This window comes from Oncorhynchus mykiss, chromosome 24, assembly GCF_013265735.2.
Source record: "Oncorhynchus mykiss isolate Arlee chromosome 24, USDA_OmykA_1.1, whole genome shotgun sequence".
Taxonomy (NCBI): Eukaryota; Metazoa; Chordata; class Actinopteri; order Salmoniformes; family Salmonidae; genus Oncorhynchus; species Oncorhynchus mykiss.
In genome coordinates, this window is record NC_048588.1 from 36890626 (window position 1) to 36907856 (window position 17231).

Below are 17231 nucleotides of genomic sequence, written 5' to 3' on the forward strand. Positions count from 1 at the left end.
ACCCTGCCTGCGTTGGTCCCTGGCTAGGAGTTAGGACACCCTGCCTGCGTTGATCCCTGGCTCGGAGTTAGGAGCTAGGAGTTAGGACACCCCGCCTGCGTTGGTCCCTGGCTAGGAGCTAGGAGCTAGGAGCTAGGACACCCCGCCTGCGTTGGCTGGCCTCCCAAACAGCCCACAGCTTGTTAACTAGGATGATAACGTGGACAGTTGGCTCCTTCTTTACCATAGACTCTGTCTATAGCTACATAATGCTGACTTCTACATAACACTGGTGAGTAGGATGTGAGATTCTCACCAACACACCAGTCCAACTTTTCAAAACAGGTTGGGATAAATATAGGGGTGTAACGTAGGATGTAATGTAGGACTGTGGCCTACATAACACACCATGAAGGAGACTTTTAAATAACTGTCCAACTTTTCAGATAAGTAAGTGGGAGCACTTGAAGGGACTAGATAGAATTCATGTCTTACCAATACTGCTAAGTTATTTTGACACATTAGCAACAGGGCTGTGTTTGGCCAGCTCTCACAGCCGGTGTAACCCAAAAGGGCACCCTATGCCCTGTGGGCCCTGTTCAAAAGCAGTGCACTATCTAGGGAATAGAGTGGGATTTGGCCAGCTCCCATGAAGATGAACCTATGAGTCACACGCTGCCGTGAATGGGTAAGAAATCTTAAAAGCTGTGTCAGACAAATGAATTGTGTTTATCACATTAATGAGGTACAAAATATGTCCGTGCTCCTCACTAGCTTCACGCTGCCATGGCACCATCTCTGCCTGTACTGAACCATCTCTACCTGTACTGAACCATCTCTACCTGTACTGAACCATCTCTACCTGTTCTGAACCATCTCTACCTTTACTGAACCATCTCTACCTGTTCTGAACCATCTCTACCTGTTCTGAACCATCTCTACCTGTACTGAACCATCTCTACCTGTTCTGAACCATCTCTACCTGTACTGAACCATCTCTATCTGTTCTGAAGAGACTGTTCTCTCTGCTGCCACACAGCAAGCGTTATTGGAGTACCAAGTCTAGGACCAAAAGGCTCCTTAACAGCTTCTACCCCCAAGCCATAAGACTGCTGAACAAATAATCAAATGGCCATCAGACTATTGGATTGACCCCCCCTCCACTCCATTTGTTTTGTACACACAGTCTACCATGATATCCTGAAAATAGCAGGTACAGTTTGTGTCTGTGTGCATGTAAGTGTGTGTGTGTGTGTGTGTGTGTGTGTGTGTGTGTGTGTGTGTGTGTGTGTGTGTGTGTGTGTGTGTGTGTGTGTGTGTGTGTGTGTGTGTGTGTGTGTGTACTTACGGCATAGGCCGATGATGTGGCTGCTGTCTTCATGGACAAACTTCTTAGTCACCGCCTCCTCCATGATCTGTTTCACCTGTATCGACAGTCAACACACAGAATCATTCATTACCGTCACATCCTTACCGTCGTCATCATCATCGTTATTACCACCACCATCATCATCATCATCATTACCACCACCACCATCATCAGTACCACCACCATCATTACCACCACCATCATCATCATCATTACCACCACCACCATCATCATTACCATCATCAGTACCACCACCATCATTACCACCACCATTATCATCATCATTACCACCACCACCATCATCATTACCATCAACAGTACCACCACCACCATCATCATTACCATCAACAGTACCACCACCATCATTACCACCACTATCATCAACATCATTACCATCACCATCACCACCCTCATCATCATCATTACCATCATCACCATCACCACCACCACTATCATCATCACCATCATCATCATTACCGTCGTCATCATCATCATTACCACCACCATCACCACCATCGTCATTACCAACACCATCATCATCATTACCATCACCATCATCATTACCACCACCACCATCATCATTACCATCGTCATCATTACCATCACCACCACCATCATCATTACCTCACCACCATCATTACAATCACCATCATCATTACCACCATCACCACCACTATCATCATCACCACCACCACTATCATCATCATCACCACCATCATTACCACCACCACTATCATCATCACCACCACCACTATCATCACCATCATCATCATTACCACCACTATCATCACCATCATCATCATTACCACCACCACTATCATCATCATCACCACCACCATCATTACCATCCTCACCATCATCATTACCATCATCATCATCATCATTACCAACACCACCACCACCATCATCATTACCACCACCACCACCATCATTACATCACCATTACCACCACCACCACCATCACCACCATCACCATCATTACCACCGTCTGATTTGGTCCTGCCGTACATACCTACACGCTACGGTCACAAGACACAGGCCTCCTAATTGTCCCTAGAATTTCTAAGCAAACAGCTGGAGGCAGGGCTTTCTCCTATAGAGCTCCATTTTTATGGAATGGTCTGCCTACCCATGTGAGAGACGCAAACTCGGTCTCAACCTTTAAGTCTTTACTGAAAACTCATCTCTTCAGTGGGTCATATGATTGAGTGTAGTCTGGCCCAGGAGTGTGAAGGTGAACGGAAAGGCTCTGGAGCAACGAACCGCCCTTGCTGTCTCTGCCTGGCCGGTTCCCCTCTTTCCACTGGGATTCTCTGCCTCTAACCCTATTACAGGGGCTGAGTCACTGGCTTACTGGGGCTCTTTCATACTGTCCCTAGGAGGGGTGCGTCACTTGAGTGGGCATTTGAGTGTGTCACTGATGTGATCTTCCTGTTTGGGTTGGCGCCCCCCCTTGGGTTGTGCCGTGGCGGAGATCTTTGTGGGCTATACTCAGCCTTGTCTCAGGATGGTAAGTTGGTGGTTGAAGATATCCCTCTAGTGGTGTAGGGGCTGTGCTTTGGCAAAGTGGGTGGGGTTATATCCTTCCTGTTTGGCCCTGTCCGGGGGATGTCATCGGATGGGGCCACAGTGTCTCCTGACCCCTCCTGTCTCAGCCTCCAGTATTTATGCTGCAGTAGTTTATGTGTCGGGGGCTAGGGTCAGTTTGTTATATCTGGAGTACTTCTCCTGTCCTATCCGGTGTCCTGTGTGAATTTATGATTGCTCTCTCTAATTCTCTCTCTCTTTCTTTCTCTCTCTCGGAGGACCTGAGCCCTAGGACCATGCCTCAGGACTACCTGACATGATGACTCCTTGCTGTCCCCAGTCCACCTGGCCATGCTGCTGCTCCAGTTTCAACTGTTCTGCCTTATTATTATTGGACCATGCTGGTGATTTATGAACATTTGAACATCTTGGCCATGTACTGTTATAATCTCCAACCGGCACAGCCAGAAGAGGACTGGCCACCCCACATAGCCTGGTTCCTTTCTAGGTTTTGGCCTTTCTAGGGAGTTTTTCCTAGCTACCGTGCTTCTACACCTGCATTGCTTGCTGTTTGGGGTTTTAGGCTGGGTTTCTGTACAGTACATTGAGATATCAGCTGATGTAAGAAGGGCTATACATTTGATTTGATCATCATTACCATCACCATCACACGATCAAAGCAATCCTCATCGTCTTCACCATCACCTCAAATTGAGGGGGTATTTGGCATAAACCTTGTTACATTTTCTGATGGCTAAAATTCTAATAGTTAGCCTAATATCAGTTTATGTTTAAGTACAGTGTAGAGAATCATTGTACTATCTAAACCACTGTGAAATATATCTTCCAGAACCAAAAATATTGTGTTTTCAGCTGTTTCAAGCTGGTGTACAATACCGAACGTAAAAGACGCAAAAAACTAAACTTAAGAAGAGGTCACTTGGAGTCCATAAGTGACATTTTTTTTGCAAAACAATTTAGCGGTTTTGGAATGAATCGCTGCAAGTCTACATTTTGCCATTGGGTGTAGAGAAAGTGTTGCGGTTTTACATCTAATTTAATGTAATTCTACACATTTTGACATAGGGTGGAGAGAAATATTTGCCGTTTTTAACATGATATCTGAGTGACTAACCTGATTGCCTCGGTCAGATTTAAGGCCCAAAATCAGAAATTACTTTCCTCTGTTAGTAAATCCATTAGCTGTACCTCTCTGTCGGTCACTCCCTCTCTGCTCGCTCTGCATGCGCTCTGCTCATGGCGTTCTGACTGAGTATCCATAGCAACGGCTCTGCTTGAGCTGCCATGCTTAATGAAGAAACATGAGAGCAGCTAGCTGTTAGCTACTTTTCGTCACAAACTCAGGCAAAACTCAAGGAACATCATTCAAAAATATATATAATATCTATTTTATATTTGACAAGGTTGAAGCACTTCTGACACCAGCAGAGCATGAGCAAATGGCTCAGCTTCAAAATGTTAGTGATCAATTTAGATATACCAGAGCCCTACCTGTAACCTAGTTATTGATGAAGAAACAAACAGGCCTTACTGGTTATTGATGAAGAAACAGGCCCTACCTGTACCCTAGTTATTGATGAAGAAACAGGCCCTACCATTACCCTAGTTATTGATGAAGAAACAAACAGGCCTTACTGGTTATTGATGAAGAAACAGGCCCTACCATTACCCTAGTTATTGATGAAGAAACGGGCCCTACCTGTACCATGGCTATTGATGAAGAAACAGGCCCTACCTGTACCCTGGCTATTGATGAAGAAACAGGCCCTACCTGTACTCTAGTTATTGATGAAGAAACAGGCCCTACCTGTACCCTAGTTATTGATGAAGTAACTGGCCCTACCTGTACCCTAGTTATTGATGAAGAAACAGGCCCTACCTGTACTCTAGTTATTGATGAAGAAACAGGCCCTACCTGTACCCTAGTTATTGATGAAGAAACAGGCCCTCGACAGAGCTCGACTGGTCGATAATTTGACCGTGACTACTGACTAAGATTAGATAGCTAGCCGCTGGGCTAATTTACCAATCTAAAAAAATATATATTTCCCATTCCTGCTCTAGGAAACAAGGTGCAATTTGGGACGCACAGGGAGTGATACAACTGCTTGTTCTCCTGCCAGAATGGCTGGACGAGTGAGCGCGTGTGTGTGTGTGTGTGAACAACTGAGGTCGTTAACACCTGTCATGCCACTTCTGACTGAGACAGAGATGAAGACTGTGTTCCAAAATGGCACCCTAACTCCTCACAGTGCACCATTGGGCCCCATTGGGTTCCGGGTCAAAAGTAGTGCACTATATAGGGATTAGGTTGCCATTTGGGACATGGTCTGAGGGTCTCCACTACATAACTTAGTCCAAGAGTAGCCTTTAGCAGAAAGAAAAGATTAATTATTTAAAAGTCTTGGAACTGGGATTCTGTTTACTCTGTTCACAGTGAATAAGCATTTCATGTGCTTTTCCCAACGAGATCAATACATTTTCATTTAAAAGCTTTCAATATATATGCCCGTCTAGTGATGTATCAGCTACAAACCATTACAGGTGGCAGAAAGCCGCTTACGCCAGACATCCATAACTTATCAACGGTAAATGGGCCTGTCATTTGTTGATCGAGCTGTAGATCGGCGGATCAGGTTTTGTGGGGTATTTGTGGGGAGGCCGGTAACAACATCTCAATTTAATTAATTTTAAAATGTAGGCTGTAACACAACATCTCAATTTAATTCATTTTAAAATGTAGGCTGTAACACAACATCTCAATTTAATTCATTTTAAAATGTAGGCTGTAACACATCTCAATTTAATTCATTTTAAAATGTAGGCAGTAACACAACATCTCAATTTAATTCATTTTAAAATGTAGGCAGTAACACAGCATCTCAATTTAATTCATTTTAAAATGTAGGCTGTAACACAACATCTCAATTTAATTCATTTTAAAATGGAGGCTGAAATGCTGAATACAACAGGTGTAGTAGACCTTACAGTGAAATGCTGAATACAACAGGTGTAGTAGACCTTACAGTGAAATGCTGAATACAACAGGTGTAGTAGACCTTACAGTGAAATGCTGAATACAACAGGTGTAGTAGACCTTACAGTGAAATGCTGAATACAACAGGTGTAGTAGACCTTACAGTGAAATGCTGAATACAACAGGTGTAGATAGACCTTACAGTGAAATGCTGAATACAACAGGTGTAGATAGACCTTACAGTGAAATGCTGAATACAACAGGTGTAGTAGACCTTACAGTGAAATGCTGAATACAACAGGTGTAGTAGACCTTACAGTGAAATGCTGAATACAACAGGTGTAGTAGACCTTACAGTGAAATGCTGAATACAACAGGTGTAGTAGACCTTACAGTGAAATGCTGAATACAACAGGTGTAGTAGACCTTACAGTGAAATGCTGAATACAACAGGTGTAGTAGACCTTACAGTGAAATGCTGAATACAACAGGTGTAGATAGACCTTACAGTGAAATGCTGAATACAACAGGTGTAGTAGACCTTACAGTGAAATGCTGAATACAACAGGTGTAGTAGACCTTACAGTGAAATGCTGAATACAACAGGTGTAGTAGACCTTACAGTGAAATGCTGAATACAACAGGTGTAGTAGACCTTACAGTGAAATGCTGAATACAACAGGTGTAGTAGACCTTACAGTGAAATGCTGAATACAACAGGTGTAGATAGACCTTACAGTGAAATGCTGAATACAACAGGTGTAGATAGACCTTACAGTGAAATGCTGAATACAACAGGTGTAGTAGACCTTACAGTGAAATGCTGAATACAACAGGTGTAGTAGACCTTACAGTGAAATGCTGAATACAACAGGTGTAGTAGACCTTACAGTGAAATGCTGAATACAACAGGTGTAGTAGACCTTACAGTGAAATGCTGAATACAACAGGTGTAGTAGACCTTACAGTGAAATGCTGAATACAACAGGTGTAGTAGACCTTACAGTGAAATGCTGAATACAACAGGTGTAGTAGACCTTACAGTGAAATGCTGAATACAACAGGTGTAGGTAGACCTTACTGTGAAATGTTGAATACAACAGGTGTAGTAGACCTTACAGTGAAATGCTGAATACAACAGGTGTAGTAGACCTTACAGTGAAATGCTGAATACAACAGGTGTAGTAGACCTTACCGTGAAATGCTGAATACAACAGGTGTAGTAGACCTGACAGTGAAATGCTGAATACAACAGGTGTAGTAGACCTTACAGTGAAATGCTGAATACAACAGGTGTAGTAGACCTTACAGTGAAATGCTGAATACAACAGCTGTAGTAGACCTTACAGTGAAATGCTGAATACAACAGCTGTAGTAGACCTCACAGTGAAATGCCGAATACAACAGGTGTAGTAGACCTTACAGTGAAATGCTGAATACAACAGGTGTAGTAGACCTCACAGTGAAATGCTGAATACAACAGGTGTAGTAGACCTCACAGTGAAATGCTGAATACAACAGGTGTAGTAGACCTTACAGTGAAATGCTGAATACAACAGGTGTAGTAGACCTTACAGTGAAATGCTGAATACAACAGGTGTAGTAGACCTTACAGTGAAATGCTGAACACAACAGGTGTAGTAGACCTTACAGTGAAATGCTGAATACAACAGGTGTAGTAGACCTTACAGTGAAATGCTGAATACAACAGGTGTAGTAGACCTTACAGTGAAATGCTGAATACAACAGGTGTAGTAGACCTCACAGTGAAATGCTGAATACAACAGGTGTAGTAGACCTTACAGTGAAATGCTGAATACAACAGGTGTAGTAGACCTTACAGTGAAATGCTGAATACAACAGGTGTAGTAGACCTCACAGTGAAATGCTGAATACAACAGGTGTAGTAGACCTCACAGTGAAATGCTGAATACAACAGGTGTAGTAGACCTCACAGTGAAATGCTGAATACAACAGGTGTAGTAGACCTTACAGTGAAATGCTGAATACAACAGGTGTAGGTAGACCTCACAGTGAAATGCTGAATACAACAGGTGTAGTAGACCTTAGAGTGAAATGCTGAATACAACAGGTGTAGTAGACCTCACAGTGAAATGCTGAATACAACAGGTGTAGTAGACCTTACAGTGAAATGCTGAATACAACAGGTGTAGTAGACCTTACAGTGAAATGCTGAATACAACAGGTGTAGTAGACCTTACAGTGAAATGCTGAATACAACAGGTGTAGTAGACCTTACAGTGAAATGCTGAATACAACAGGTGTAGTAGACCTCACAGTGAAATGCTGAATACAACAGGTGTAGTAGACCTTAGAGTGAAATGCGTACTTACAAGCCCTTAAACAACAATGCAGTTTAGAAAAAAATAAGTGTAAAGTTAAAAAATACTAAATAAAAGAAACTAATTATTAAAGAGAAGCAGTAAAATAACAAGTAGTGAGACTATATAGAGGGGGTACCGGTACAGAGTCAATGTGGAGACTATATAGAGGGGGTACCGGTACAGAGTCAATGTGCGGGGGCACTGGTTAGTTGAGGAAATATGTACACGTAGGAAGAGTTAAAGTGACTATGCATAGATGATAAACAGAGAGTAGCAGCAGCATAAGGGGGGGACAATACAAATAGTCTGGGTAGCCATTTCATGAGCTGTTCAGGAGTCTTATGGCTTAGGGGTAGAAGCTGTTAAGAAGTCTTCTGGACCTAGACTTGGCGCTCCGGTACGGCTTGCAGAGAGAACATCCTATGACTAAGGTGGCTGGAGTCTTTGACAATTTTTTGGGCCTTCCTCTATACCAGGCGGTGTTAGGGGTCCTGGATGGCAGGAAGCGTGGCCCCAGTGATGAACTGGGCCGTTACGCACCACCCTCTGTTGTGCCTTGCGGTTGGAGGCCGAGCAGTTGCATACCAGCCAGTGACGCAACCAGTCAGGATGCTCTCGATGGTGCAGCTGTAGAACTTCTTAAGGATCTGAGGACCCATGCCAAATATTTTCAGTCTCCTGAAGGGGAATAGGCATTTTCCTGCCCTCTTCCCGACTGTCTTGGTGTGTTTGAAACATTCTAGTTTGTTGGTGATGTGGACATCAAGGAGCTCTCAACCTGCTCCACTACAGCTCCATTAATGAGAATGGGGGAGTGTTCAGTCCTCCTTTTCCTGTAGTCCACAATCATCTCCTTTGTCTTGATCATTTTGAGGGAGATGTTGTTATCCTGGCACCACACTGTCAGGTCTCTGATCTCCTCCCTATAGTCGGTCTCATCGTTGTCGGTGATCAGGCCTGTTGTGTTTTCGGCAAACTTAATGGTGTTGGGAGTCGTGCTTGGCCATGCAGTCATGGGTGAACATGGAGTACAGGAGGGGACTGAGTATGTACCCCTGAGGGGCCCCCGTGCTGAGGATCAGCGTGGCAGATGGGTTGTTACCTAACCTTACCACCTAAGGATGGCCCGTCAGGAAGTCCAGGATCCAGTTGCAGAGGGAGGTGTTTAGTCCCAGGATCCTTAGCTTAGTGATGAGCTTTGAGGGCACTATGGTGTTGAACGCTGAGCTGTTGTCAATGAACAGCATTCTCACGTAGGTGTTCCTTTTGTCCAGGTGGGAAAGGGCAGTGTGGAGTGCAACAGAAACTGCATCATCTGTGGGTCTGTTGGGCGGTGTGCAAATTGGAGTGGGTCTAGTGTTTCTGGGATAATGGTGTTGATGTGAGCCATGACGAGTCTATCAAAGCACCTCATGGCTACAGACCTAAGTGCTACGGTTCGGTAGTCATTTAGGCAGGTTACCTTGGTGTTCTCGGTGGTCAGCTTGAAACATCTTGGTATTACAGACTCTGTCAGGGACAGGTTGAAAATGTCAGTGAAGACACTTGCCAGTTGATCAGCGCATGCTCGGTGTACACATTCTGGTAATCCATCTGGCCCTGCAGCCTTGTGAATGTTGACCTGTTTAAAAAGGTCTTATTCACATCAGCTATGGAGAGCGTGATCAGACAGTCGTCTGAAACAGCTGATGCTCTCATGCATACTTCAGCGTTGCTTGCCTTGAAGCGAGCATAGAAGTTATTTAGCTAATCTGGTAGGCTCGTGTCACTGGGCAGCTCACGGCTGTGCTTCCCTTTGTAGTGCATAGTTTGCAAGCCCTGCCACATCCGACGACCGTCGGAGCCGGTGTAGTACGATTCAATCTTAGTCCTGTATTGACACTTTGCCAGTTTGATGGTTCGTCGAAGGGCATAGCGGGATTTCTTATAAGCGTCTGGGTTAGAGTCCCGCTCCTTGAAAAAGGTGGAAGATCTACCCTTTAGCTCAGTGCGGACGTTGCCTGTAATTCATGCACTTATTGATAAAGCCAGTGACAGATGTGGTGACCTTCTCAATGCCATCGGAAGAATCCCGGAACATTTTCCAGTCTGTGTTAGCAAAACAGGCCTGTAGCTTAGCACCTGTAGCTTAGCACCTGTATCTTAGCACCTGTAGCTTAGCACCTGTAGCTTAGCACATGCTTCATCTGACCACTTCCTTATTGAGCGATTCCCTGGTACTTCCTGCTTTAGTTTTTGCTCATAAGCAGGAATCAGGAGGATAGCGTTATGGTCAGATTTGGCAAAATGGAAGGCTATGTACTCATCTCTGTGCGTGGAGTAAATGTGGTCCAGTTATTTCCCCTCTGGTTGCACATTTAACATGCTGGTAGAAATGAGGTAAAAGAGATTTCAGTTTCCCTGCATTAAAGTCCCGGGCCACTAGGAGCGCCGCCTCTGAATGAGCATTTTCTTATGGCCTTATACAGCACGTTGAGTGCCAGCATCGGTTTGTGGTGGTAAATTGACAGATACGAAAAATATAGATGAAAAGGGCTCTTGGTAAATAGTGTGGTCTACAGCTTATCATGAGATACTCTACCTCGGGCAAGCAAAACCTTGAGACTTCCTTAATATTAGATGTTGGCACCCGCTGTTATTTACAAATAGACACAGACCGCCATCCCTCGTTTTACCGGAGGCAGCTGTTCTGTCTGTTGGACCGAAAACCCAGCCAGCTGTATGTTATCCATGTCATCGTTCAGCCACGACTCTGTGAGATAAGATATAACAGATTTTTTATTTCCCGATGGTAAGATAGTCTTGATCGGAGCTCATTCATTTTGTTATCCAATGATTGCACGTTGGCTAATAGGACTGTTGGTAGAGGCAGATTACCCACTCGCCATCGGATCCTTACAAGGAACCCCAACCTTCGACCCCGATATCTCCTTCTCTTCTTTTTGTGAATGACGGGGATTTGGGCCTGTCGGGTGTCTGAAGTAAATCCTTTGCATCACTCATTCAAGAAAAAAAATCTTTGTCCAGTACGAGGTGAGTAATCGCTGTCCTGATATCCAGAAGCTCTTGAATGGTCAAAAGAGACGGTGGCAGAAACATTATGTATAAAATAAGGTTATTTCTATGTGAATTTGGTCTTTGGGCGCCCAAACATTTAGGCAGCAATAAAATGATTAATACATTTCTGTATACAGAGACCCTATAGTACATTTTAGGTTACACAGTTTACAAAGTACATACAATTACATTACATTCTGTGTATTGTACACAATCATTGCATTGATTTAAAAAAAATGGGGAACAGAAGGAGAATATATACAGTGGGGCAAAAAAGTATTTAGTCAGCCACCAATTGTGCAAGTTCTCCCACTTAAAAAGATGAGAGAGGCCTGTAATTTTCATCATAGGTACACTTCAACTATGACAGACAAAATGAGAAAAAAAATCCAGAAAATCACATTGTAGGATTTTTAATTTATTTATTTGCAAATTATGGTGGAAAATAAGTATTTACTAAATACTTTTTTGCCCCACTGTAAATGCCGTCAGTAATAACAGTTCCATTTCCAGATGGTGATCGAGTTATTGGGAGCGATAGGTAATCAATATACATTCCTTACGCCTGCCGATCGTTCAATTCAGACGGATTGAACAAGCCAAGGGAACTGCCAATACTAAAAGCTTCTTTTTTTTAACCTTTATTTAACTAGGCTAAATCTGTTCAGGGGCAGAATGACAGATTTGTACCTTGTCAGCTCGGGGACTTGATCCATCAATCTTTCGGTTACTAGTCCAACGCTCTAACCACTAGGCTACCTGCCGCCCCAAAGGTCAAAGCATTATCTCTCCTCATACACTGGGTCCCAAATGGCACCTTAATCCCTTCCTCAAGGATCTCTCTGTACTTTGCTCCATTCATCTTTCCCCTCAATCCTGACTAGTGTCCCAGTCCCTGCCGCTGAAACATGATGCTGCTGCTGCCACCACCATGCTTCACCGTAGGGATGGTGTCAGGTTTCCTCCAGATGTGCAGCTTGGCATTCAGGTCAAAGAGTTCAATCTTGGTTTCATCAGACCAGAGAATCTTGTTTGTCATGGTCTGAGAGTCCTTCGGGTGCCTTATGGCAAACTCCAAGCGGGCTGTCATGTGCCTTTTACAGAGGAGTGGCTTCCGTCACCTCTCTGACCAATGCCCTTCTCCCCCGATTGCGCCGTTTGGCTGGACGGCCAGCTCGAAGGAAGAGTCTTGGTGGTTCCAAACCTTCAACGCTGCATAAATATTTTGGTACCCTTCCCCAGATCTGTGCCTCGACACAATCCTCAACAATTCCATCGACCTCATGGCTTGGTTCTTGCCCTGACACGTACTGTCAACTGTGGGACCTTATGTAGACAGGTGTGTGCCTTTTCAAATCATGTCCAATCAATTGAATTTACCACAGGTGGACTCCAATCAAGTTGTAGAAACGTCAAGGATGATGAATGGAAACAGGATGCACCAGAGATCAATTTTGAGTCTCATAGCAAAGGGTCTGAATACTTATGTAAATACAGTATCTTTTTATATATATGACACACACACAAAAAACAACTTAAAACCTGTTTTTGCTTTGTCATTATGGTGTCTTGTGTGTAGATTGATGAGGATTTATTTTTTTTATTTTTTTTAATCAATTTTAGAATAAGGCTGTAACATAACACAATGTGGAAAAAGGGGAAGGGGTCTGAATACTTCCAAAAGCCCTATATAGGGAATAGGGTGCCATTTGGGATGCACTCAGACTATAGCAATAGGCTACCCAGAGACAAATCAGTGTCTCCCAAGTTGGCAAACTGATCTCGACCAGTCTGTCTGGCAAGTACAAGGCCTAAGCTGCACAGAAAGAGAGACATCCACAAAAAAAAAGTGGTCTTCATCAGTGTCAAGAATTGAACTCAAATGAAACAAACTGTACGTGAGGGAAGGTTTCCTGGACGCAGATCAAGTCTAGTCCGAGGCTAAAAAAAGCTCAATGAGTACCTCCTTGGAAAGTGTCCGGGGAACTGGCCACAACTGTGCATTTCATACTACAATAAAACCACCCTAAGGACATTCATAGGACTGCATCACTACCAGACATTGAAACACATTTCCTCAAAACAAGCTTTTGTCTTTTGGTGCACAGGAGGAAATTGAGGTTTTATGAAAACTATGTATATATATATATATGAACTATTCATCTTTGCTGTTTTAAAAACACCGGTAAATATAACCAGAGGCAATTTTCAAAGACTAGAGCCCAGAGCGCCATGCTGCTGTCTCTACTTCTGTCTGTCTGTGTCAGTACCCCCACCAGGTACACCACCTAGTCTTTCCCTGACTGCCTGGTCTGTGTTAGGAAGCCAGAGAGTCTTCTGGCCCTATTTTATTCTCAGCATCACAAATGTTATGATAGTTCTATTATTCGTATCATTATGCCAAGTCTCATTTTATATGGCAGGGGACCCAAAACACGGTAGAAAACTCTGTTTGACTGATGAGTTCAGCCTACCAATTGTCATGTTCGACAAATAGTGTCCTGAAAGCTGGATAATCAGATGTGTTCATTACACTTCAATCAAATGAAATAGTAATGGTTTACTGGAATTTATTTTATGCAAAACTACAATGTATTCGGAAATAAAAATGACAATTCTTCCCTTCCCAAGCAAACTGCTCACAATGTGGAACTGAGAAAAAAAAAGGCTTTTATTCACCTTCATTTCATAGTAACTTTATGCAGTTACTGCTAACATGAATCCCATTTTCTTCAAAATAGAAGCAGGACACTTGCCCAGAGGTTTTAAATCATGTGGACTAGGAGGCAGTATTTTGACGTCTGGATGACAAGCGTGCCCAAAGTAAACTGGCTGTTACTCAGGCCCAGAAGCTAGGATATGCATATAATTGGTAGATTTTGATTTTTTTTTTAAAAACACTTAAAAGTTTCTAAAACTGTTAAAATCATGTCTGTGAGTATAACAGAACTGATATGGCAGGCGAAAACCCGAGGAGAATCCATCCAACAACAAACAAATAATTCAGCCCACCATTGATTCCTATGGCTGTCATTTTTAATATGAAGGGGAAACCTCCCAGATTGCAGTTCCCAGGGCTTCCACTAGATGTCAACAGTATTTAGAAAGAGTTCCAGGCTTTATTTATTTTTAAATGAGCTAGAATTTGTAGTTTTTCTAAGTTGCTCCCATTTTGGCTGTAGTGTTTGTTACGCGTTCTGGTGAAGACGCATACTTTGTTGTTTATCTCCGGTAATGACAATAACAACTCTCCGTCTTAAATTGTATCGTTTATTTAAGTATTAGGGTACCTAAGGTTTGATTATAAAACATTTTTGACTTGTTTGGGGAAGTTTATTGGTAACGTTTGGGATTCATTTTGAAGGAGGGAAACCGGTGGATTACTGAATGAAGCGCGCCAGCTAAACAGAGTTTTTATGGATATAAAGAAAGACTTTATCAAACAAAAGGACCATTTGTGATGTAGCTGGGACCTTTTGGAGTGCCAACAGAAGAAGATCTTCAAAAAGGTAAGGCATTTATTTTAGCGCCATTTCTAACTTTTGTGACGCATCTGCCTGGGTGGATAATGTTTTTAATGCTTTTGTGTGCTGGGCTCTGTCATCAGATAATTGCATGGGTGTGCTTTCTCCGTAAAGCCTTTTTGAAATCTGACACAGCGGCTGGATTAACAAGAAGTTAAGCTTTTAACTGATGTTTGACACTTGTATTTTTAATAATGTTAAATATTATTATTTCTGTAATTTGATTTTCGCGCTCTACAATTTCACGGGATGTTGTCAAGGTGGGTTGCTAGCAGCACGTCTAGCCCAAAGAGGCTAACCACTAGGCTACCTGCTGCCCCTAATGTACAACAGGAAGAGATATCATTAGCGTACAAAATAAATCAAAATAGGCTTTCAGGTCCTTTTATGTCAAATCTGTTAATAGCAGTGAATAAGCTATGTTCCACGTAGTTTTTTTAAAGAATCATTTTAAAGGCATCCAACTAACACCCTCTTACAATCATATTAAAATAGGCTCTACTGGTCAGCAATGTAGGACAATCTATTATTTGGGGGGGGGGGGGTCAGTGACAGTGGGGGGGGATTGCTTCAGGCAAAGTCCCATAACACCTGTTGTTATTGTGAAACTACAGTGTCGCTACACAGTTATAAGGAAACTTAATGTGAAGCGTTAACATTCTGTGATCGCGGAGTTACAATTTTCTGATAGTATTGTCCTCTATCGTTATGAACAAATCAGAAAAAAACGGGTAGCCTTTTTAAACTGCTGGATTAGATTGTAACAACAACGGGCTCCCTCCTATTAATTTACATTTGAGAAACATATGGCTATTAATACGCTAATTAATGTAAACTGCACAACATGTAGTGCCGGAGGATCTCCAATATGACTTAATAATATCGACATTGAAATGAGTCTTCACTGCACAATTTGCCACGCCAGTAGATAGATCACAGAGCTATTGCCTATATGGCACTGCCACAGCCTAGGCGGTGTGCTCCACCTGTAGCAATCGGTTTTTTCTACAAAAGGCGTCCATAGGAAGCTTTTCATTCCAATGGCTCTTCCACATCATACTCCCTTGGGAAACTAAAACTACTGACGCGTCGACATTTAAGGGAAACCGAAGTGAGCGACGACAAAAAAACCTGAAAAACGTAATGTAGATGTACTTCTAACACGCGTTGCATTATTCCAGCCGGTGGCTAGAGTAGGCTACACAGTAATAACAGAAATGGTGTATCAATTCCTCTCTCGCGACGTATCCACAACATTATCATTCTTCATCATCATCATATATCACGGACATTTACCGAGAAATACATGAACCGGATCTGCTGAAATTTCCCCATACAACCCTCACTCATTATAGACCAAGAGCTCAAAAGAGGCGTGAAACAAAATGCACTTACCTCTCTTTTCACATTCCATAGTAATTTATCTTTGAATTCTTCATCTGTGCACGAACCCATGGCTCTCGGTGGTCTTGTGTCGGTCTCTGTGACAAAGTTACGACTGCAAACAGTGTCAACGTGATTGTCCACAATCTCGGATGTCTGGTGCTCTCCACCCTTTCTTAAAGCTTGTATTTACTTCTCCCCCCTCCTTCCCTCTCACAGCAAAGTGCTCGGGCCTCCAGATAGCAGGCGGTTGACGCATCTGTGTGGCGGTCCTGCCGCGGCGCATTGAGGAGCCATCTTCACATCCACTCAGAATGACGCCAGCGGTGCTCGACCCAACCCCTTTAACACGGTTTATCAATGGAGTCAATCACTTCACGTATCTCACGCTCCATACACATTTCCAGCACTATGACAGACAGTTATTTATAGCTCTCCTCTGTGTGTGTGCGTGTGTGTGTGTGTACAGGACGATTGGGGGATATTGAGGTGTGATGCTCAGGAGCATTTTATCTGTTGTCTTTTTGTATGTAATATGAAAGAGCCATGGGGGTTTCAAAGACAGACTGACTCACAGAACAACAACAATGATAGAGCAAACAAACACACAATACCATAACAAAAACACAGGACACACAAAATACAACAACTGACAACACAATATCTCATTAATTTGCAGTCATGTGTGTGACCATCATTAAATTGATTAATGATATTGTCATGTAACATATGCCAAAGCAAATAGCCCTACTTGCACTAGTGCTTCACTCAATTAAGAAACACATGGGCATTATTCTGATCTAGGGCATGGGTTTGTCTGAGCCTATTTTGAGGCTAGGGATATCTTGAATGAAGATGATTGAGGCCAGCAGCTCCCCGTTTTAGAAATTGTGTCATCGCATGTTTTGGCTGCAATAGAAATTAATCAATGTAGTCATTACCATCATGACATACAGAAAAAGCGTTTTCACTGGGACTGTTTTTTTTGTCATTCTATCTCTAACTAGCGCCCCCTGTGGCCGTTCATGGACTACAGATGTCTGCCCAGA

At 43.0% G+C, this 17231-nt stretch overlaps 1 protein-coding gene across 1 annotated transcript in view; it reads right to left on the reverse strand.

Moving 5' to 3' along the window:
* LOC110513669 (small G protein signaling modulator 2-like) overlaps positions 1-16527 on the reverse strand; it is a 141548-nt gene extending 125021 nt beyond the window's left edge. Inside the window, exons 1-2 of the mRNA XM_036961562.1 lie at positions 16195-16527; positions 1328-1403 (exon numbers count right to left, since the gene is read on the reverse strand). Coding sequence (XP_036817457.1) covers positions 1328-1403; positions 16195-16254 — 136 coding nt within the window. The 5' untranslated portion in view covers positions 16255-16527. The remainder of the gene's footprint in view (positions 1-1327; positions 1404-16194) is intronic.
* Between the last annotated feature and the right edge of the window lie 704 nt (positions 16528-17231).